Source organism: Aplysia californica, unplaced genomic scaffold, assembly GCF_000002075.1.
Source record: "Aplysia californica isolate F4 #8 unplaced genomic scaffold, AplCal3.0 scaffold00138, whole genome shotgun sequence".
NCBI lineage: Eukaryota > Metazoa > Mollusca > Gastropoda > Aplysiida > Aplysiidae > Aplysia > Aplysia californica.
Window position 1 is genome coordinate 359467 of NW_004797408.1, and position 23130 is coordinate 382596.

Sequence of the window (23130 nt, forward strand, 5' to 3'; positions counted from 1 at the left end):
TTTAAGAGGCGGCAGCATGCTCCATACTTTATTGTACAATAATTATTGTCACTCATAATAAGAAAAAAAAACTGTACTGACCAAGTCAAAGTCCGAAATGATTTCATTGAGGACTCGTATACATTCCATTCCCTCTCCATTGGATTTAGTTTGTTGGTAGAAGTCCTTGAAGTTTGGAATAGACGCAAACATGACGCTCACACTTTCGTATGCTTCATGGTAGAGATCCTGGGAGATGGAAGTCGAAAGAGGTCAAGCATAATCTTTTGTAAAGCAAATGTGTGGTGGGATTATATAAGTGTGTGTTTGTGTGTGTGTGTGTGAGAGAGAGAGAGAGAGAGAGAGAGAGAGAGAGAGAGAGACAGAGAGAGAGAGAGAGAGAGAGTGTGTGTGTGTGTGTATGTGTGTGTTGGGGTAGGGGATTTGAAGAGCTATTCTTCTTCGCTTCTGTAAAGAGCGCATCATGGTGCTTACATCGTGAACACATTAAAATCCAATGTGTCTAATTAATAATAATTAACATTTTCCCTCCTCCCTGGTATCAAACATACGTCTCCTACAAGCAATCAGCACGACCCTTACCATTACACGAAAGACGCCAGTTTGATTACACCTTTTGACGAGAACTTACAAAAAGCTTTTTAACAAATAGTACACTACCCCGGCACCTAATCAAATCAGAATCAAGGAATTTTACGTCAACGCTACATCAAAGGCTAATCTTAGCAAACTATATTTTACTCTACATTGAAATTTTATTGTGCACCCATTTTCTTTTAACGGGCTTGCGCATTTCGTTTATGGCGACCATTTATTTTGAATTTGCGATTCGAATCGCACAGTATCATCTATTGCAGTAGCGCCCCTTTTAACATTTCGCAAATGAATTTCTTCCGTATATTTTACTGAAACCCAAAAAACAACAACAACAAAACAAACAAACAAACACGACAATGAAGCAGGCTGAGAAAAAAAAAAACCTGGTATAGAGTAAATGTTAAAAAAAAGACTCACTTCGTGTTTTCTTGACGACCGCAGATAGTAGGCGATCACGTGGGAAGGAATGATGTTCTCCAGCACAATCTTGTTGATAGCAGCCATCATCTTTACCTGACACCGACAAAATAAGATTATTAGAAAATACAGGTTTCGAGTTGGTAAATATATTATGGACAAGTTTAAGACCCGACTGACACAGTTTATATCATTTGGGAGGTGAGATTATGCTCCGTCCATACCTATCAGGGTCAACCTGGGCTGAGTGTGATACAACCTCCCAGCAAATAGTTTAGTTTTAGTAATAGTTTTATGGCACTTGCACCATAATAAGATCATATAAGTGTCGAAGATTAGAGGTGTTTCAAGAGAGTAACAAACATAATAAAGAAGGAGGGGAGATAAGGACGATAGATGTATGATAGGAAAGAAGGAGTAAACCACACCAGAGAGCCCGCCAACAACCTACCAGCAAATAGCCCGTGCGCGTTTGTGTGTGTGTGTGTGTGTGTGTGTGTGTGTGTGTGTGTGTGAGTGTGTGTGTGTGTGTGTGTGTGTTTGTGTGAGTGTACCTGTGTGTGTGTGTGTTTCCGTGTGCATGTACGTGTACGTGAGTAATTAATGTTGACGACTATGCATGTCACTGTTAAACAAACAGCCCTATGAGGACCAGTAAAATTGTGTTACACCTTCGGTTTTCCTTTTCCTTTTTTTTAATAAGAGTTTTATGGCACTAGAAACACAATTAGGTCTCATAATTGCCTAAGATTAAAACTGTTACAAGAGAGTAATAAACACAAAAATAGAAGGAGGGAAGGTAAGGACGATTGATGTTTGATAGGAAAGAATGAGCAAGCCACACAAGAGTACCCACCAACCACTCGCCCTTTATCTTCTTGCAGGCGGTTTCATTGAAAGGTTCGAAAGTACAATATTATTAATATTATTAAGGCATGTTTGTTAGGCACTAAAAGATAGTGATTGTTTGTTTTAGTTTTTAAAATTTTTTAAATAATAAAAATAATAAAAATAATAATAATAATAATAATAATGATAATAATAATAATAATAATATAAAAATAATAAAAGAAGCACATAAATGCAATAACAATCAAGTAATGCAGAGGAAAAGCAAGTCAGTCAGACAGAAACCAGAAAGAATAGATTAGGAGTAGGACCTACCAGCAATACCCAACAATCACCGATCTACTAACCTGCTCTGTCTCTCTCTGAAATTGCATCTTGAACAAGTGGCCCAGTCTGTTGGCATACTCCATTTGTCTGTCCAAGAAATGCATGGTGATCAGCAGCATTGCTACATAGACTGACGTCTTTGCCTTCAAGGGAACCATGAATGTGTTGAGCCTGTCAGAAAAAAAATAAAAAAATATAGATCTAATTCCCATGATAAAAAAAGAGCGCAATGAAAGAGACATAGCCGTGTTCTTGAACTAATAATCACTTACGAATGATACCACCATCGCTAGATTCCTAAAGTTATGTTGGGGAGGGCTTATTAAAAGATTATCCCCTCCCCGCTTTTAAACAAAATCTAAGTTTTCAAAAAGTATTCTCAGCTATTCGCAATGTTTTGACTCTTCTCAGCTCACTACCAAATCAATAAGATTGACTTAAAATATTTCTGCCAATACTTCACCATCTGTTAATTTTTCACCTCTGGATGTAGTTTAGAAGTGACATAACGAGTTAATTCAGTTTCGCCTTTCCATTAAACATAATATTGGTATGTAGTATAGCACAAGACTCTTTAGATCCTTGAGCACAGCCTTTACTATTTTAAATAGTCTATTCCACGCCGTATCCAAGAAGTTTTTAAAACGAATATTATTTACCAGTTTGCAAAGGATCTCAGATCCCACCAAAGATTCGATTCCAATATGGCTGACTTTCCAGGCTTCATTCTAAAATACAGACATCTGCTGTCATGGTTAGTCTCTCCGTCATCGCACAGGGGAGCCATGTCTTCAATTATGTTTGGAGGATGTTTTCAAAGAATACATCAATCATTGTACGCCTCTCATTTTTGGGGGAAGTATTTTACAGCGCTTGCAACTGGATACGGTCATTACGAGAGCGCGGGACACATTAAACATTTTCAGTTGGGTTGATAGGAATTTTTTTATTTTGCCCAGGTGGAAGCCGAAGCCTACTCTTATCAATTTTAGATCTCCAGGGGATCTTTAACGTGCGCAACCCGTACACGAGACTTCGGAGATTTTTCGCCCTTATCTGAGAAGGCTAGGTGTTTGATCTTACTGACCCTAAGATCAGGGTGTGGCTGAAAGGCAGCAGTAAGAAAAAGTCGAGGAATAGCAGTAGAAAGGGTACAGTTAGAGTCGGGAGCCCATAGGAGGGGCGAAAAAGGTGAGGTTAGGGGGTGGTGGTAAAAAAATGGAGACGAAAGAAGACGACATGACATTGTTAGAGAGCAGGAAAGGAGGCGAAACGAAAACATTTTAGAGAAAAAAATGTTCCGTCGCTCTCCGGATTCGAACACGGGATCTATTGAATGATAGGGGAACATCGTAACCTCTCAACCACGAGACGAGAACTCCCTACCCCTCTCAGCCCATGTTGGCCTTTGGTGGCAGGGTCAAGGCAGCTGGACTCCTAAATTATCTTAATTTTGTTGACTGGGGTGCGTAAAGCATTTATGATTACAACTTACTACATATAAATACTCACCCGTCGTTGGAGGACTTGAGGTTCTGGTCATAGAGGTCGAACATGTCTCCTCTACCCACATGCACTACAATGTTGACAACCACGAACATGAGACAGTAGAAGATGAATTTGATGATGAAGCTGATCTGCACGAAGATACTGTAGCCAGTAAAGGCTAGAAGGAAGCACACGAGGTAATACTGAAATAACAGAAAACATATACTTATGAAACATAACCTGCTTTTTGTCTGGACTTGTAAAGAGAAGAAACGTTAAAAGAACGTAAAACTAGATATTTTTTAGGAAATAAATGTGAAAAAAAGTAAAGAAAGCTATTAACATTGAGATCTATTTCGACTGAAATGGGATGAGCAAACGGCCATTTCTAATAAGACTGGACACATACCGCTTGGCAACTTTACGCTAAAATACAAAAGAAAAAAACTGCACCATCATATAATCAAAATGATTAGTTTAGATAATAGATCTCAAAGCAAGCAAACTACTATTCTACTTTTTTTTTTATGTTGGCTCTTTTTTTCCCCTCTCTTTCAGTTCGTAGTAACTTTCAAAGTACTGTCCAGTTGGCCAACCCCACATGTAGCCGATGAGGAAAAAAGTATCCCAGCTAGATTCCCAGACAGAGACCCCCCAGAGAGTGGATGGAAAGGGCAAGAAATGCACAGTTTTTGCTTTAAACAGAGAAAACATACAACGTCAAATACACACGAGTAATTAAATCTACAGGCAAAAGACACTACGGCTAACCTGGCCAGGAAGTGCTTACAGAGTAAAAAAATCCCCTTTTTAAAGAACGTGGTTACCATCACTTTTTGGAGAGGAGCATTCCCATGTTTCAACTACAAAGCATTGCACAGTGCAAACATATTCTTTTCTGGGAGATTCAATGAAAGGATAAATCACACAGAAATAGGCTATAAGTATTGCCGACATATTATTGCCTGCAGACTATTAAAAAACAGGGTAAAGCAAATTGTTAGCTTTCTTTCTTGCTTTTCAAAAGTACATGCAAGTGTGTCCATATTACTCTGTTTTGCTCATGATAAAATTTACCACTGGTACATTCAATAAATATGAGCTGAATACTTGAGCAAAACAACAGCATAGTACATCAGTTTGAACACTTGATTAAAGCAGTTCAAGAAAATACGTCTTGTGTTTTACGTGGTCACTATAGATCAAAAGTGAACTTCTTTATTGCTCTTTTACAGTGGGCTGCCATTTGTTCAAAAAATATGTTGAAACACAGGAATGAAAAGTTCGGTACCCCTCTGTTGTTTTTTAAATGCCATATCCCATAATCTTCATGTTGACCCTGACATGAATGTCGAAACAGGCATCTGCGTAAGTTACCTAAATTGCGTCAATGAGGGCATTCACAGTTGAAGGGGTCACGTGAAAAACAGGATCAGTTCATTTTTAGAAGAAAAAAAATATCTGGGTTTTAGCCCTAACTTAAACAGTAGAATTACTGTTGAATACGCATATGCAATGAGTTAAGTGAAACACTACGTCATTCACAAACTGTGCTTTTATAAAGACAAATCAAGTCAAGAGTACTCGTGGTCAGCATGTAAATAATTTTTAAAAAATAAATTAATAAATAAGAAAGAAAGAAAGAAAGAAAGAAAATTTAATAAATAAAGAAAATAAATGGTCAAACAGCCTAAGTCATGAAAGGATTAATATGACTTACCCGGTTTATCTCTTAACCCTTTTAGCTGTTTACAATAATGAAACATTAATAGAAAAACAAACGACTCTCACCGATGGATAGCTGCAAGCGGAAGTTCCAGGCGTTATTGTTGTACTATTCGCCAAGTGAGACGACATTGTAGAATTGCCCGGACCTTCACAGTGTACCTGCAAAAAGTATCAACACCGAACGTTAGAGTTGGCAGGTAAACGACAAAAGAACATTGAGTGTAAAAAAAAAAAGATACGTTTGGGCCACATTATCTTTTTTTAAATTTATTTTATTTTTATTGTATTTATATATTTATTCATTTATTATTTATTAATTTTACATAATTCGAACAAAAATTGAGTGCTCAGTATAGTGTTTTACAACTGAAGGGGTCGTCCAGAAAAAGAGAAGGCCTCAACCACTTTGAAGACGTTTTGAGCCCCCCCCCCCCCTTTTGCTCCCCGAAAAAAGGCAGCTGGACGTAGGCATGATAACATACCGCGCGTTTTTTTCTGGGGCAGGGGGGGGGGGAGATTTGTTAAGACCATAATAACTATGATTTAAACTCATCTAGTCATTTTTATTCAAATTCTATGGTTCGTAGTCCCTGTTGCTGTGTGTCATCATATTAAAAATCGTGCTTTTAATTAAATCAGCCCTAAATCATTTATTTTTCTAATCCATTCAATAAAACTGACCAGGCTTAGTGTAGAGACTAAGGAGATTAGTCCCATGCAGCCCAGAGACAGGACTATCCTCGTCCAGTAGCTCTGCTCGATGTATGTGGACATGCGTTGAAGAATGCGCAAGTATTTGTGTCCCCTCTTCTGTGAAGGTGAAAGGAAGAAAGGGTTAAGAAAGGTGGGGGACCAGATTGTAAGTGGTTTTCGATATTCATGGACATACTTTAGATTATTTTGGAATGAGGAGTAAAGGAGATGTCAGGGTCTGTTTTGACTGCATTTCATGCCAAACCCGTTTGATACAACATCTCATAGGACTGAGGGAGATATTCGACTTCAATTTAAAAAGACAAACCATTAGATCTACACCACAGACATTGGTTTAGGAAAGTGGAACAATACTATCGTTAACTTTTTCTTCGATTTTTATCTTCGTTTTTTTTTTCCTTTCTTTTTAAGGGTCTGCGCTAGTTTTTCTCAGATACTGATCAGATCTCTGTGTCCCCTGTTTTATTGAGCGCTCAAGGTCAGAATTCGTGTTCGTGAAATAGCGTTGCACTGGACTAAAACTCATTCCCAGATAATAATATTATGCTTCACGTTTTGATGTTGGATAGTGTATGGCACCGTATGTCGAAAAACGAGGATGCTTCCAACGCTTTATACACTCAAGTGACGTTGCGAAATGTTTTAGAATAAGAGTGGGTAGGATGAGGTCTAGAAAGATGAGGGATGGAGTACAGATATATAAAAAAGAGAATCAGCGTGGCTTAGAGAGAGAGAGAGAGAGAGAGAGAGAGAGAGAGAGAGAGAGAGAGAGAGAGAGAGAGAGAGAGAGAGAGAGAGAGAGAAGCCGAGAGATAGAGCGAGAGAGATAGAGAAAGAAAGCGAGAAATAGGTAGAGGCAGGGAGATATTGAACGAAAGTAGAGGGTTGGAACGAGAGAGAGAGAGAGAGAGAGAGAGAGAGAGAGAGAGAGAGAGAGAGAGAGAGAGAGAGAGAGAGAGAGAGAGAGTGCAGTTTGTTGAGTGTGTCGTTCAAAAAGAAACGAAGCCCAGGTTGCTGTGTGACAATACTTGATTTCAACTACTCTGGTTCGCTTGGTTTAAAGTCCTTAGTTCTAGCTTTAGTAAGAGTTTTACGGCAGAATTAGGTCATATTAGTGCAGAAGATTACAAGTGTTACAAGAGACTAGCAAACACAAAAGGGATGATACCTATTTGATAGGAAAGAAGGAACAAACCACACCAGAACACCCTCCAACCACCAGCGTTCAAAGTCCAACAACTGGAGTGCAGTTTATTCCAAGTTAAAGAAACTAACGTGCCCATATCGATTGAAAATTAGCTCGGCAAACAGATCACGTCACGATCATTGTTCGACCTCCCAAATGATAGACAGGATAATATGACTCCCTCTGTCTGAGTCTCTTCTGTTTTACACAGAAGGATTCCTCTTGTTTGAAAGATGAGAGTTTTGAGATAATAGTACTGGGAGTCAACAGTTTGGCGGCTACAAAGGAGAAGACGACAATAATTCGAAGTGATTATAAGCTACACATAAAATACCACGTTAATAAAAATTTGTCATGTTGGCGTGTTGGCCATATTGCTTTCATCAAAACTTTGGCTTGACTGAAACCTACCCCCCCCCCCCCCAAAAAAAAAAAGATAAAAAATACAGGATTCTGTCACAGATCCTTAAGCTAATCTGATCAGCAGAACGACTGCGGGCTAGTTTGCAAAAAAAAAACCGGCCATCTGTCCAAACGACCACTACTAACTCTCCCCTTTGCGTTTATGAAACGTTAGAATGACAAAGTATAAGACAGCCAGCATGTCTAAAACACCTACTTTTCCCCTGTATAAGGGGGTGGCCATTTTAGACAATGTTGACTTTTAGTGCATGTTTATGAAAGCAGGGCACACAATCATACGATAATAATAATGATGATAATAATAATAATGATAATAATAATAGTAATAATAATAGTAATAATAATAATAATATTAATAATAATAATAATAATAATAATAATAATAATAATAATAATAATAATAATGATAATAATAATAGTATTAATAGTTATAATAATAATAATAATAATAATAATAATAATAATAATAATAATAATAATAATAATAATAATAATAATAATGTAAGACAAAGTAACCCATTTCGTGGCATGAAACATAAAGACGTCCATCAATTATTTATGAGCACTCACCAAGAAGGGGATCTGGTTGCAAAAACAAATAATTGTCACGGCAGTAAACAAAAGAATCCCAACTGTTGAAGTAACAAAGTACATCGTGCTCCTGGGAACAAAAAACATAAAAACGATAAATCATAGTTCTGTTAGTTTATAATCATAATCACTACCGTCATCATTACCATTATCATCAATAGAATACATTATAATTATAGTTAAAAACAGATCTTCCTTAACCAACTTAAAAAATAAGTACAATATTATTTTGCTAGCTTAAGCACATAACATATTATTGTCCCTTCAGCCTAACCAGAAGGGATTTTAAGCAAATATGTAAAATAACAAATAGCCTGTGTTATTTATATTTTACTATGCAAACAAAAGCACCAACACCCGCATGCAATCTTTTGCACATGTATAAAGACACAGACACACACACACACACACACACACACACACACACACATTCACACACATTCTCACACACACACACACACACACACACACACTCACACACATTCACACACACACACACACATTCACACACACACACACACACACACACACACACATACACACACACACCCATGCAGTCACACACTAACAGGCACGCAAGAAAGTACGCATCTTCACATATACACATACACATGTACAAACATAAATACATTGTACACAGACGTAGACACAGGGGTTGATGAAACGATAAGCTGTGGAGAACAGTAAAGACTTCGTATGGCAAACTGTTTAAATGTACTAAGCCAGAAGGCAAATATCTTTAAGGAGAGAGACATATTAAATACATCTTTTATTCACTTTGTATCTTTTCTTGCTTCTTTAAAAATATTTAATTATAAATTTGAATTTCAACAAATTATTTCTTGATGTTAGGCAACGGATACCACAGATTTAGAAACTGTAATAAATAATTTTAAAAATGATTTAGAAAACGAGACCATAGTCCAAACGCTAGTCAACGTCTTTTAATAATATGAATGAGTTTACCTTGGCAACATAATCGCCTGAGTGATGAAGATAACTACGAAAATGACGAAGGTGATCATGACGTAGAATGGGAACATATCGTCAGACTGCTTGGTATAGCTGTGCTCCGCTGACGGATCGAGGAACCGAAGAAAAACTGTGTGCATTTCGGACTTATCTTTGCACAGGAAACTGGGGATTTGAACAAGAGAATAAAGATGCCTTTGATATTTCAACATTTACAACACATTTTACGTTGAAAGGGACAGTTTAATAAACCGCAATATAGACTCCATAATAATATGTTTTGTTGATATTAATGTTAAAAGCTTTCTTCTACCCCAAATAGACAATTTAGGAGGCGGGGTGTTTTGATTCGGCCCTTGACCCTGGAAACCTAATGCACCTTCACAAGCATCGTCGTTGTCTGTTATTTAAAAAAATGTTCACTAGTCATTACTAGTCACTTTTAATACAAATCACCTCAAGAAGTCATTTTAAAAACATCCCAATTAGCAGTCTATTCAAACATTTCTCCTACAGCCGCTGTTAGTCTGTTCAGATTCATCCCCACTTCTCACCAACAAACAACCTAGAAATATATTCACCAATTTTTCTAGCGTGCAAAGAAAAAATTAAATGTCTCTTGCGTACTCCAGTGTTCTGTGCACACAGTTTAAATTTAGCACGTATTTTCAAGCAAGTGTTCGAATGTATACACATTTCTAAACAAATTAAGTGCGTGGTGAGGCCACGATGGAAAAGAGAGAGAGTCGGGGGGGGGGGGGGGGGGTATAGTCCTACCTGTAGTTGCTAATGTGGTTGAGGCGATCCTGCAGCCTCATGTTTATCTCCTCTTGTTGCTGTTTGTCAGCTGCCATGAGTCTGTGGAAAAGAGGGGTGCACGTTTGTTAGCGAATAAGAAGGAAATGGAAAACGGCGGAGGTGTCCATAGATTGGAAAACCCGGAATGACCCAATTTACAATAACAATGGTTGTTGCAAAGAAGGAAAAAAAAAGAAATCGGAAGCGTTGATCACAAAACTCGAGACTAAAACAATAACGTCAAAGTTACACGGAAAATTTAAAAATGTGTGCCCATGCGTTGGAGCATAAAAGAGCTGAGCTGGAGAGCAAAAGAGGTTCACTCAAAAAGAACATCGAATTCCTAAAAGAACCAGTAATGCATGCTTTCATCACTACCTTGACCTGGCGGTGGAAACATTTCACCAAGCCATTTGCCTGGGGGTGATAGGCTGTCTGATGTATGAGTCCCAACGCCTAAAACGTGTTACTCTTTGTCCAAAGAACTGAAGTGAACAGCTTCCACGGTCTAAAATAATATTCCCTCCGAAAACCCAAAGCTGGAATTCCAAGGATGGATGAGCTGAAGCGGATGGGAATTTGGTAGAGGGATGGCTTCTAGCCATAATCTGGTGAACGGCTCAAAGGTGGCAAAAAGAGGACTCATACCATAGCTGGTTGGCAAAGGCCCAGCAAGGTCCACACGGAGATTGTATATATATATTTTTTTTTATATTGGTGATAGGTGAGGGTGTTCCACGAGGGGTGGACTTCTGTGTCGATGAATTTCAGATGTTTGGCAGACATGCGATTATTTGCACAACTTACATAATATATCACGTTTCGTATTGAGCCATACAAAACGTTGGTTGATGGTGCATTGTGTGGGACACGCACCTGAATAGAAGGTCCCATGAATATGGCCAAAGACTGGGATAGCCCAGGAGTACTGTAACACTAACCCCTGTGCAAAACATGGAGAGTCGATATCCCCTGCTGAATGTCTTGTAGCTGAAGACCAACGGAAGCTGAGCGATAGGTCTCCATCAGGTATAGATAGATAGATAGATAGATAGATAGATAGATAGATAGATAGATAGATAGATAGATTGATTTTTTAAAAAGTTTTAGTAGAGGTTTTACGGCGCTCGCAACTGCATAAGGTCATATGAGCGCCAGAAGATTAGAGGTGTTACAAGAAAGTAACAAACGTAAAAAAGAAGAAAGGGAGATAAGGACGCTAGATGTTTGAGAGGAAAGAAGAAGCAAACCACATCAGAGCACCCACCAACCACCCACGGATAGATAGATAGATAGATAGATAGATAGATAGATAGATAGATAGATAGATAGATAGAAAGATAGATAGATAGATAGTTACCCATAGAACAGTAGCGTCATGAGAGGCTTTTCAGTTTTCTTTTTTGTAAGGATGAAAACCTCAAACTGACAACTAATTGCGCCTATCTAGTGGGTGGATAAGTTAGTCCAACTAGTAATTCCACAAAGAATCAATACAACAAAAATACAAATACAAATCTGAGTAATACATTTTATGCATAATTTCATTTTTTCAAGAATAAATTAGTTGAACTTAAAATACCAACTGCTTTTGTGCATTTTTTAAATTGTAATTTTTTTTTTCGATTTTTGAAAGGAGAATGGGGTTCAACAATATCTTTTTGTTTCCGTTTGTCCTCCAACGAACCTGGGTCCTCACTCCCCTTTCTTGCTCTCTCTCCACGATGTGTCCCTCTTGCCTATGTCGTCTCATGCTCCAGTACATTTTCTTTTCCGATTCCATTACCGCTCAGTTATTTCAGGCAGACCGATATTCAATAAAGCACCATTGATCTCTGCTTCATGCACAGTGATGTGTCATGGTGTGATTGGGGGCAAATGGTACAACCCTCTCATTGGCGTATAAAAGCATACTGATTGTTTGGCTTTTAATTATTGCATAAGCCCTGTTGCAGTATGAGACCCGACACAAAGCTATTATTAGAGATTCTAACACTCAACTCTCTGCATTTGGGACTTGATAAAAATAATAGAACCTTATAGGGGTCGTATTTAAAGAAACAGTAGAACAGTCACTGTGTTATTAAAATTAAAAATCACCAGGCGAATCACTATGTCTTTTTTGCAAAGACGTTTGTTGTAATGCCTACCCCTGGTCGATGCCCGAGGAGTTCATCATGAAGTTCGAGTCGATCAAAGCCAAGCTCTGAAAGGGAAGAAAACAAAATGTGGATTATATGAAGTAGAACCTGTCTTTTTGTCTCAGTTTGAGAAATTGCTACAAACAAACATCATCTAAACTGATCTCAACTGTCGACAGATGTACTTCTTTAAATCAGGGTATCCTTACTAATCAGTCGGAAGTACCATGAGGCAAGTGTGTTTTGACTTAACTAAATAGCAGTACGTTCTTCTCAGACGATCACTACTTGACGGATCTGATTTGGAGTATTGTGAGTGTGTATGAGGGTGGGGGGGGGGGTAACACGTAATACAATATGTAGAGAGTGAGGGAGGGGGGTTCTTTTTTTGTAGCAAGGGTAGTTTTTTTTACAGAGACTTTTGTCTGTCGAACACACATGTTCTTTCAAAACTTGTCCTGTAAGAATTGAGACGGTTGACGACTATTCACCCCATCCCCAACCCGTCTTTCAACATGTCTGAATTCGTTAGTTATTTTAGCTATGCAAAATGTGACATCGTTATTTAGGGCTGACAATACCAAGGAACACAGAATGCCAGTGGAAAAGCTTAAGCAAATCTTCAAATATTTAAACAATTTGGCGGGGACTTTTTTCTCTGTACCCGTTCATACTATGGAATAATTTTCAATTGGTACATTGCTGCTGGAGTAAAACACAATACTGCTTTCCGCATATTTGCCACTATTTCCCCATTTAACAAGAACAGGACCGACAATTACAATTGGATAAAAGAAGCAAGAACATCTTAAATGAGCCTTCATGATGTCCTAATATAAGGTTTTCAAAGCTGTTTCCTGCGTTTAAAGCTCAAATCTAACTCGAGGGTGCTTCAACTATATTTTCATACTCCTTGAGAAAATCAATTAAACACGTTTTATCTGTCTTTTTTTCAATATCTGTGGTGCAGTGATTGGGCTCTCCACAGTCGCGCACTTGCTAATAAAAGCCTTAGGACACGATTACCATTCCTGGATAGGGAAGTTATCGAGCTGTTCGTCTGTTTGTTGGGGATGTTTCATCCCTCTAAGCCGCGGGTGGCTTTTATATGTAGGGTAGAAGCAACCTGCCTTCCAAACGATCTAGTTGAGTTTTCAAAGCTGTCATAAAACATGTTATCACTAAACTGACGGTAAAAAACACACAATTGTTTGCAATTACAGAGTAAATGTCCCACAAGGAGCTAAAGAGTAAGATATTTACAATTTTTAAAACTCCGGAACCTCAAATGTTCACCGCTGAATCTGACTTACTGTGAGGCTTAGCGCCTCGGACACTATAAATAATCAAACTCAGGGGTAGGCAACAGGCGCTCCGCTGAACAAAATCAACTGCTTGATAGTGACCTTCCCATGAAAAATGCTGCACGCCCTTATCTAAATTGTGTCGACAAGGGGAAGTAAAGTATTTGCCTTCCTCGATTTGATTTACTGAAAGGCTGATTGCTTTTAAGGAGGGGGGTCAAAATTCGGCTAAAAATTATGGAATTTAAGTTGTAGGCATTTTTAGCTTTCTCAGCTTTTCCTACAACTATTTCATCCCATAAGAACCCCTAAAAAACGTATTTTTCCCATACCGGGCATGTTTGTCACCGCCATTTCCTCATAAAGTCAGTATTTCATTTATTCTTTATCGGCTGTTTTCTCAAAACGCGACTTTTCTCTGTACTTTTTAGAATTACCCCACCCTTTTTCATCCAATCTTCATGAAATTTTCACAGAATGAAGAGAAGGTGTAATACCAAACGTTTTTTGTTGAATTTATGATATATGGAATAGATTTTTGTCGGTGATGTCTGGAGTGTGGATTTTCACTGATTTTTTGCAAACTCTGGAAAAAATTCATTAAAAAATGTTCTAATTTGTTTAGGAAAAAACAACAGACACATTTTTAGATCCAATGTTTGTGAACACACAAGCAAAAAAAACCAATCAATTTCCATAAGCGAGAAGTGCGGTATTCATTACGTAAGACATATCAATAAAATCCAATACGGCCGCTGTATCTATGGAAACGAAATTTTTTTTGAAATTTGATTGCGGATTTTAAGACTCCTTACTTTGCTTGCTATATGTGTGAAATTTGGTAAAATTCGGTTCAGTAATAAGCGAGATAGCCTCCAGGTGTAGCCCCGCCCTTAAACAATACGTTGGTGGTCTTGAGGTTGGAGAAAAATAATACGTTATCCAGAATGTATCGAATTGGGGATACGGGGGGGGGGGGGCGTCGTCAAAAATTACGAAATAATTTTTTCATACATTTTAATTGATTGATTGATTGGTTGATTGAGTAGGTGTTTTACCTCAGTTGTGGTCCGTTAAAATACATTTTCAACATTGTATCAAATTTACCGTAAGACTCAGGGCCTTGGATACCATGGAACTCGTCTTGAGGTTGGAGAAGGGTTTGTCCACTCCCCAGGTCTCCAAGAACTTGGTCAGTCTCGCAGACTTCCTCATGCCATGGTCATGGTACCGCGTCTTGCCAAGTTTCCGGTCACGGGTCTGGAAATGACAAACAAATAGGTTTTGATAAAAGATAGATTCTATGGTTCTTTTGTTAGAAAATACTAAATGCCCCTTTCATGACTATGAAAGTGATAGCATGTGTGCGTGTGCATGTGCGTGTGCGTGTGCGTGTGTATGTGTGTGTATTTGTGTGTGGATCTGCGTGAGGGTTTATTGGAGAGATACAAAGAGAGAGAAAAGAGAGAGAGGGAGAGAGAGAGAGAGAGAGAGAGAGAGAGAGAAAGACAGAGAGAGGGGGAGGCGGTGGGGAGAAGGTGTGTGTGTGTGTGTGTGTGTGTGTGTGTGTGTGTGTGTGTGTGTGCATGTGTGTGTGTCTGTGTGTCTGTGTGTGTGTGTGCGTGTGAGTGTGTGTGTGTGTGTGTGGAGGTGGGTAGTGGGGTTGTGAAGACAAAGAAACAAAGACAAGAGTGATGGAGAGTGTGTGCGTGTGCATGCGCGCGTGCGTGTGTGTGTGCGTACGTATGTGTGTGCGTATGTGTGTGTGTGCGTATGTGTATGTGTGTGTGTCGTAGTGACAAAGAGAAAAAAAGACAGAGAGAGAAACAGAGAGAGAGAGACAGAGAGAAAAACAGAGAGAGGGAGACATAAAGAGACAGAGAGAGACAGAGAGAGACAGGCTGAGAGACAGAGAGAGAGAGAGAGAGAGAGAGAGAGAGAGAGAGAGAGAGAGAGAGAGAGAGAGAGAGAGAGAAATAGACTGTGTTTATCAGCAAACTTGTCAAATCTGTCTGTCTTTATCTGTCATTGTGTTTGCATATTATTTTCACACTTATCCTAATTTCTCCTCACCTGCCGCCTTTCCACCGGCACCACCAGATAAGTGTCCACTCCAGTGTCTGCCAGGAAGGTACTCCGCTCCCCGCCTAGTCCAGGCTCCACGTCATACTCGCCGTCCAGGCAGTCCAATGTCTGCTTGGAGATGTGGACTCGTCTGAAGGAATAAAATCAGGTATGATCTACTTTAGGATTGGTATAGTTTTAGTTAGAACTTTACGGCACTTGCAGCACAACAAATAGATCACATAAAAGCTAACGATTAAAGATGTTTCTAGAGAGTATCTTGCCATAAATAAAAGAAGGAAAGATGTGGACGATGAATGTTTGATAGGAAAAGAAAGGAGCAAACCACACCAAAGCACCCGCAAACCTTTCACATGATTATGAGCTGCTGCTTGTGGGGGTGGTTGTGGTAGTTCATATAAGTGTTTAGTGTACTTATCGACATACTTTAGGTCATTTGAGAGGTGGTGGTTTAGTATGACGGTGCTGGTAACGACAGTTGTGGTGGTCGCATTTTTCAGCATATTTGCTATGGTGCTTAGAGTAATTCATGTTGTATTTACCATCATACCTAGAACAATATAATATCTGTAGACCAATGTTTATGAATATACCAAGTCTGTGAGTGACAGAACATTCAAACAGAAAGACTGAGATACTCAAATGGGTTTTCTGCGTGTGACGGCGATGAGCCTAACAGCTGCACCACCGACGCGTGTGATCTTTCTGTGATTATGGCTACTTCCGTTTAGTATCGTTAGCAAAACTCACCCAGGCACGCCACCAGACTCCATGTTGTTAGCTATAGTGACGTCATCGGACCACACGTCATACTGCCACTTCCGAAGACCCAGAACACCGCACAGAACTGAACCCGTATGTACTCCTATGCGCATGTCCACGTCGACGCCGGTGTTTTCACGGACATCGCTGGGAAAGGAAAATGGTTGTCAAAATTCTTTGAAACAAAACTTTTATGCAACCATTTTGAAAAATATGTTTTTAAAAAAGGAAGAAGACAGTCTTGTTTTCAATAAAAAAGTATTCTTTGTTACAGTTTTTTTTAACAAGAGCAATGCGCAGGTAAGTTTGTTAAAGGAAACTGTGATGGCTGGTTATTTGCTATTGTCCTTTTTAAAAATTAAACGCACATCGATACCTGTTCTAATAATTATCATTGTAACACTCAAGGATACAGACTCTCTCTCTCTCTCTCTCTCTCTCTCTCTCTCTCTCTCTCTCTCTCTCTCGCTCTCTTTCTCCCACTCTCTCTCTCTTTCAATCTTTCTTTCTCTCTCTCCCTCTCTCTCTCCTTCTTTGTGTCTCTGTATCTGTGTGTGTGTCTGTGTGTCTTTCTGTCTGTTTGTCTCTCCCTATCGCTCTCCCTGTTTCGCTTTCTCTCTATCCATCGGGATTACAATGTAGCATGAGAAAGCTGGTTTCATTCTATAGTATCTAGAGAGACAAAAAAAAGGAATTACAGTTATAGAAGAACAATAACAAAGGAGACGAAGAGTCCGAAATGTGGAAACATAGTGAGTGATCCCCAGGGTCCACTTCCGTTCAGTTGGAGCAAAAAGCCTGGACTACGTTCTGCATTAATAATGAAGCTACTCCTTTCTTCTCGAAGCTCATCTTACAAGCTTCAGGTGGCACCCGATATACTGTATTGTTTATTGCACGGACATGTTTTGAATTTGTATAGTCCTTGGAAAACGCTGAAGGCAAAAATAGTTTTCAGTGGTTCGATAATACTTTTAGTAGAGGGTTTCACGGCGCTAGCAACTGCATAATATTAAAGTCATAGGAGCGCCAAGGGGTTGGTATCAACAGAGAAGTCCTTACAGGGAATCAGACTTATTCTGCTCACAACTCTAGCTTCAACAGCACAAGGTCTACTTTGACTATCAAGGCACCCCGGAAATAGCAGGTCACAAGAGAATGACAAACATACAAAAGAAGTAGAGGAAAATGACAATAGCAAGGATTAGGAAAGAAAAAGCAGCAGTTTCCAGTTGCAGATCAGGCACAGTTATGAGCGTGACATGATGAATCTGCCCATTTACAATTCTACCGTGCTTGAACGAGGAATGTCCCCACCTTGGGAATGGCCTAAAGACACTACAGTCAGTGGCACTGCCCCGGGGGGGGGGGGAGTAATACTTCGCAGTTAAATTGCTTGGGGATGGTTACAACGTAAAAAGAGAACCTAACAAAGCATCGTGCCTCTCCTATCTTTTCAAACTAAAGACGACCAACGATTAGCGTAAGTGATGTACTAAATTAGGAGTCTTTTTGTATTAAGACTTCGATCAGGTACTTCCGGACTTGTATATTCTTAACAGTTTATGAACATTGCACCTGTAGTGATGCAAACATATTTACAAATTTCAATTAATTGTCTAACTTTTGAGTATTTTGCCGTTTAAATATGTTGCTATCCGTCCAGATGCGTTTTAGAAGACAAAACAAGAGTGGCAATAAGAAAAATGAGCGTTACCGGATGGCGTCCAGCATGCGCAATCCCATGCGTACGCAGTTGTGGGCGTGTTTCTTATCAGCTGTCGGGATGCCAGACACACAGTAGTAGCAGTCTCCGAGAATCTTGATGCGCATGCAGCTGCTCTTCTGTGGAGGTAGTTGGTCAAAAGTCAATGCTTGTCAATCCTTTTATTCCTAGCGCCCTATTGTGCAACCTTTGAGAAGCTGAAATTGTAGTAACGCCGACATACACATAATATTTCCAGGACAGGCATTAACTCATTGAACAAACGCCTACTTGTCATTCGACTACTCTTGAAGATTCGCTGTTTTAGGGTATAACTTCATTATTCAAACAAATGTTTCAGTTTTGTTTTCTTATCTGAAACTTTCAAAGACACCCAACAACATGCATACTACTATAAAATATGCAAATTCACGTTTCTGATTTGTGTGTGATGGTTCAAAATGTTGATCGGACGTAAGTGTTCACTGCGTCCTTAAAAGGTTAAATAAAAATACATATCACTATCTGGGTTGTTCCGACCGCCCACAGAAAATTACCAAACCGTCTTCAAGTGGGTGATGTTGTGAGGGTTGGCAAGTATTACTTTACGTTATTGGGGTTGAGGGGGGGGGGGTTGTTGGTTCTTTTTTTTTTGGGGGGGGGGGTGTTTGACTATTTTTTCCATCACAATGGGAAGGAGAAGGAATTGCTTGACGATAAGCGACATTAAAACTTCAGTGTATGGACGATATTATTATTACGCTAGTCGACGATCAGATGTAACTTATTTTGTTAAATAACAATTAGTGACTATAGACGTGTGCGTTGGACGGGAGTGATCACAGCAGTAAATTATATTATAACAGCTGTAAATAGCTAAGAGAGAAAAGAATGGTCATCGAGGTATGCTAAGAATGGGAACTTGAGCTCAACCATGTGCATCTGATACTTTGCACATTCGGAAGTATATTTCTTTAAAAGAACCCGTGCGAAGTCAATTAAAGAGAACATGTAATGGATGACGCGAACTTGTAAAGCACAATTTGGTTTCAAGTTATAAAAATTAGTATATTGTATATTATAAATCATTACATCAGAATTACAAAGTTCTATCTTACATTTTGGGAGTTTTGAGTTACTTGGACCTTGAGAACAAAAACCAAATTTTTCAATTACTGTTCTATCTGCTCTAACAAAAGCATAAGCATATTCGGGGACATTATCAATATATTTTAAAAAACTGCATTCGAAAAGGTTTGACATGACGTGACATTCAAAATCTTTGATGTTAATTTCTGAAAACTAGGTACTGAGCAGATAAAAATTTGTTATTCTAAGGAGGCGAAATGCAAGCACATAAACTTCTTAAGCCGCAGCAAGACGATCGCCCACGCACACATTCACATCCGTCTTAGCCAAAGCCTACAACATGCTAACAACCAACAGGAAATCCGTGTTTGCTGAAAAAAATGTAATAACCTAACCCAAGTCAGCAGCAACAATCATCACCTACCTTAGCCAGCTGGTCAAAGCGTCCAAAGAGTTCGTTGAGCATTTTTACAAGTTCAGCAGCCGTACACTCGGAAGCTAGCGGCGTGAAGTTGACGATGTCGGCGTACAGTATACTGCGGATGGGAAATGTTTAAAAATTCTAAAGAATACGTCGTGGTTAGCTGTTCAACTGTTCAAAGCCAAGCAATCAATTATTTTACTAAAGAGAAAAAACGCTGAGTTTTTTTTGTTTTTGTTTTGCTTTTACAAATTGCACTTGCACTAGGTTGTTGATTTTTTATTTAGTTGTGCTTTGTTTCGGGTGGTTATTTTTAGGCTTTTTACCATTTAATCTGAACTTTCGAATTGCAACTATTCATCGAACGTATACAACTAATACAATGGAATCAGAAGGATTGTTTTTAAAAACACAAAAAACTTGAGCGTAGTAGCATTTCAACACCTGGCCTACGATATACCCATGCAAAAGGAGAAGAATAAAGAACACTTTCATTTCGGAACTGTCTTCAATTTGGCTTTCTCTCCATAGTAATCATTCTAGAAAACACAGATTATCGCCATAATCAACATGTTAGCCCTTAAACAGGCATTTTGTGAGTTTGGCAGTTATTTATCTAATCGGATGCCATAATGAAATAACCTAGATGATCATTATCCTTGTCTTTCCACGTCACCTATCTGTGTAAGTTGTCCTTGGTCTTCCTCACCCTATTTTTCCTTGAGAACAGGGATCTCTATCTAAGTAACACATACACTGAAATCGTCTCTTCTTGATTCTTGCTACTAATGGACAGCCCCTGCAAAGATTGTATATAAAGTACCTAGTACCGGTATAATCCCTTTGACGTCACCCTTCTAATTCATATCTTAAAAATAATATACCCTCTCACGACTATACAGAAACTAAAGCAAACTTCGGGAAATGATTTCCTTGTGTTGGTGGGGGACATAAAATACACTTACTTTTTTAAAAAAAGAATATTGTTCCTCTTATGTGGTTAAACGTGTCGGTAATGTAGTAGTTTGATTCCCACAGTCGATTGTCCCACCTCACCTGCTGATATGGTTCATCAAACAAACAAAAAACTCAACCAACCTGAGCTGGCTAATCAGAAAAAAAACGGAGGTGAAACAGCCCTCTTCCGAAATGGTCTGACTTGTGTCGATATATGGGCCAAACAAATTTTCAATAGACTAACAGAATATAAATTGTGATCCTTCTCTCACCTGACACCGTGGTAGCGCTGTACATACAAGTCATGAAAGAGCGTGGGCCGAGGTTCTCGCATGTTCTCTTGTAAATCTTTCTTGATCTCTTTGACGAGATTGCTGGGAATACAACTGACGAGCAGTTCATCCTAGTAAAGGAAAGAATATTACAAGAGTACAAGAAAAATCATTATACCGAAATGTGAGTAAGAATCCTGTAGTAAGGATGTTACACTGTTGGTAAGAGTATTGTAATCATCATCATGATAATGATAATCATCTTCCATCAGCATCAAAAGAAAAAAATACTTAATGATAATAGAACTAATAATAATAATAACGACAAGAAGAAAAAGAAGAAAAGAAGAATGAGAAGAAGAAGAAGAAGAAGAAGAAGAAGAAGAAGAAGAAGAAGAAGAAGAAGAAGGAAAGAAGAAGAAGAAGAAGAAGAAGAAGAAGAAGAAGAAGAAGAAGAAGAAGAAGAAGAAGAAGAAGAAGAAGAAGAAGAAGAAGAAGAAGAAGAAGAAGAAGAAGAAGAAGAAGAAGAAGAAGAAGAAGAAGAAGAATATTGTTACTGCTCCTCATTATTATTATTATTATTATTATTATTATTATTATTATTATTATTATTATTGATATTGTTATAAATAATTATAATAACGATATTGCCAATGATACAAATACTAATCTTTACCATCATCATTATCATCATCAACGTCGCTCATCATCATCGGGGTCGCTTACCAATCCCTTAATAAAATCCTAGAAAAAATTGAATAATAATTTCTCTGTCTATCTTTCTGTCTGCTTATCTTAGTCTCTATTCTCTCTCTCTCTCTCTGTCTCTCTCTCTATATATATATATCTCTCTCTCTCTCTTTATATATATATTCCATTTATCTATCTATCTATCTATCTATCTATCTATCTATCTATCTATCTACCTATCTATCTATATATCTATTTGCCTACTATCTATCTGTTTATTTATCGATCTATCTATCTATGTATCTATTTATCTATCTATCTATCTATCTATCTATCTATCTATCTATCAATTTATCTTTCTCTCTGTTTAACATATACCCCGTATGTCGCCATTTGTTATCCTCCTTGTCTCTGTAACTTTTCATCTCTTTGTACCTTTCAAAATAAGTACACAAAAAAACAACAACAACAACAAAATATATATATATATTCCATTTATCTATCTATCTATCTATCTATCTATCTATCTATCTATCTATCGATCTATCTATCTATCTATGTTGACTAATTACATCAGCTGGTTAACACAAGCATCATATTTTTTCTTTTCGCAAATACCTGTTGCTGTTTTTCTTTCTCAAGCTTGATCATGGAATCCACAGAGTTTCTCGCGTCCAGGAACGCTCGTCGATGCGCGACGTCAGAAAGGAATTTGTGCGTGAGTCCAATTATGTTCGCGCTGGACAGAACCAGGAAGTTGCAAAACAGCTGAAACAAAATGTCAATAGTAAATATTTAACCTCGAATGTTTTAGCTTTTTTAATCGAAATATTGACCAGAATCAAGGCGATCTGTGAACAGTTGTTAATGACCAACTGGTGTTTCGTGCTCGTATGACCTTATAATGCAGTTGCAAGCGTCGTAAAACTCTTACTAAACTAAAAACTAAACAGAAACAGATAATGGATTTCATTTTTTCAATCAAATTAGAAGCAGAAGCTGCTACTTAAAGTGTGTATATGTGTGTGTGTGTGTGTGTGTGTGTGTGTGTGTGTGTGTGTGTGTGTGTGTTTATGTGTGTGTGTGTGTGTGTGTGTGTGTGTGTGCGTGTCTGTGTGTGTGTTTTATTGTCGTCATCATCGATATCATAGTCGATTGAGTTGGAGTGAAGAGAAGCCTATCGACGTAATGATAATTATTATATTTGATATTTATAGGTGGAAAAGGGTAATAAACTTCTACAATTACATAAGTGTGGCATTCCAACAAAATACATTTCTTCTCGCAATCTATTATTAAGGTGTGTGGTTGAGATTTTGGCCAAAAATCGACATCAGGGTAAAGTGTTTTGATATTTAATTGATGCGACTAACTGACGCCATTTTATACTAGTATAACAGTGGCGTTGGTAATCTAATGGTTCGAATACCATACTCGAAATCGTGAGGTTGCGGGCACGCGGGTTGGAACTTCAACTCGGTCCGACGTTGTTTCCTTGGGAAAGGCACTTTACTCAAATTTCCCATTTGACTCGCTCTGTTAAGAGATGAATGTTAAACTGGGATGTCCCGCCTCTTAAATAGCCCAAGAGTGTTGATAAAGGCGTTGGGCCCA

General features: G+C 38.4%; 1 protein-coding gene across 3 annotated transcripts in view; it reads right to left on the minus strand.

The window, feature by feature from the left end:
- aplB (adenylate cyclase) overlaps nt 1-23130 on the minus strand; it is a 118763-nt gene that overhangs the window by 3663 nt on the left and 91970 nt on the right. For all 3 annotated transcript variants that reach the window (NM_001204726.1, XM_013081611.2, XM_013081609.2), the window contains 17 exon segments: nt 82-228; nt 1015-1110; nt 2211-2361; nt 3703-3881; nt 5470-5565; nt 6088-6216; nt 8300-8390; nt 9287-9457; nt 10070-10150; nt 12241-12296; nt 14643-14795; nt 15609-15750; nt 16371-16529; nt 18100-18227; nt 19601-19712; nt 20827-20957; nt 22135-22284. In NM_001204726.1, coding sequence (NP_001191655.1) covers nt 82-228; nt 1015-1110; nt 2211-2361; nt 3703-3881; nt 5470-5565; nt 6088-6216; nt 8300-8390; nt 9287-9457; nt 10070-10150; nt 12241-12296; nt 14643-14795; nt 15609-15750; nt 16371-16529; nt 18100-18227; nt 19601-19712; nt 20827-20957; nt 22135-22284 — 2172 coding nt within the window.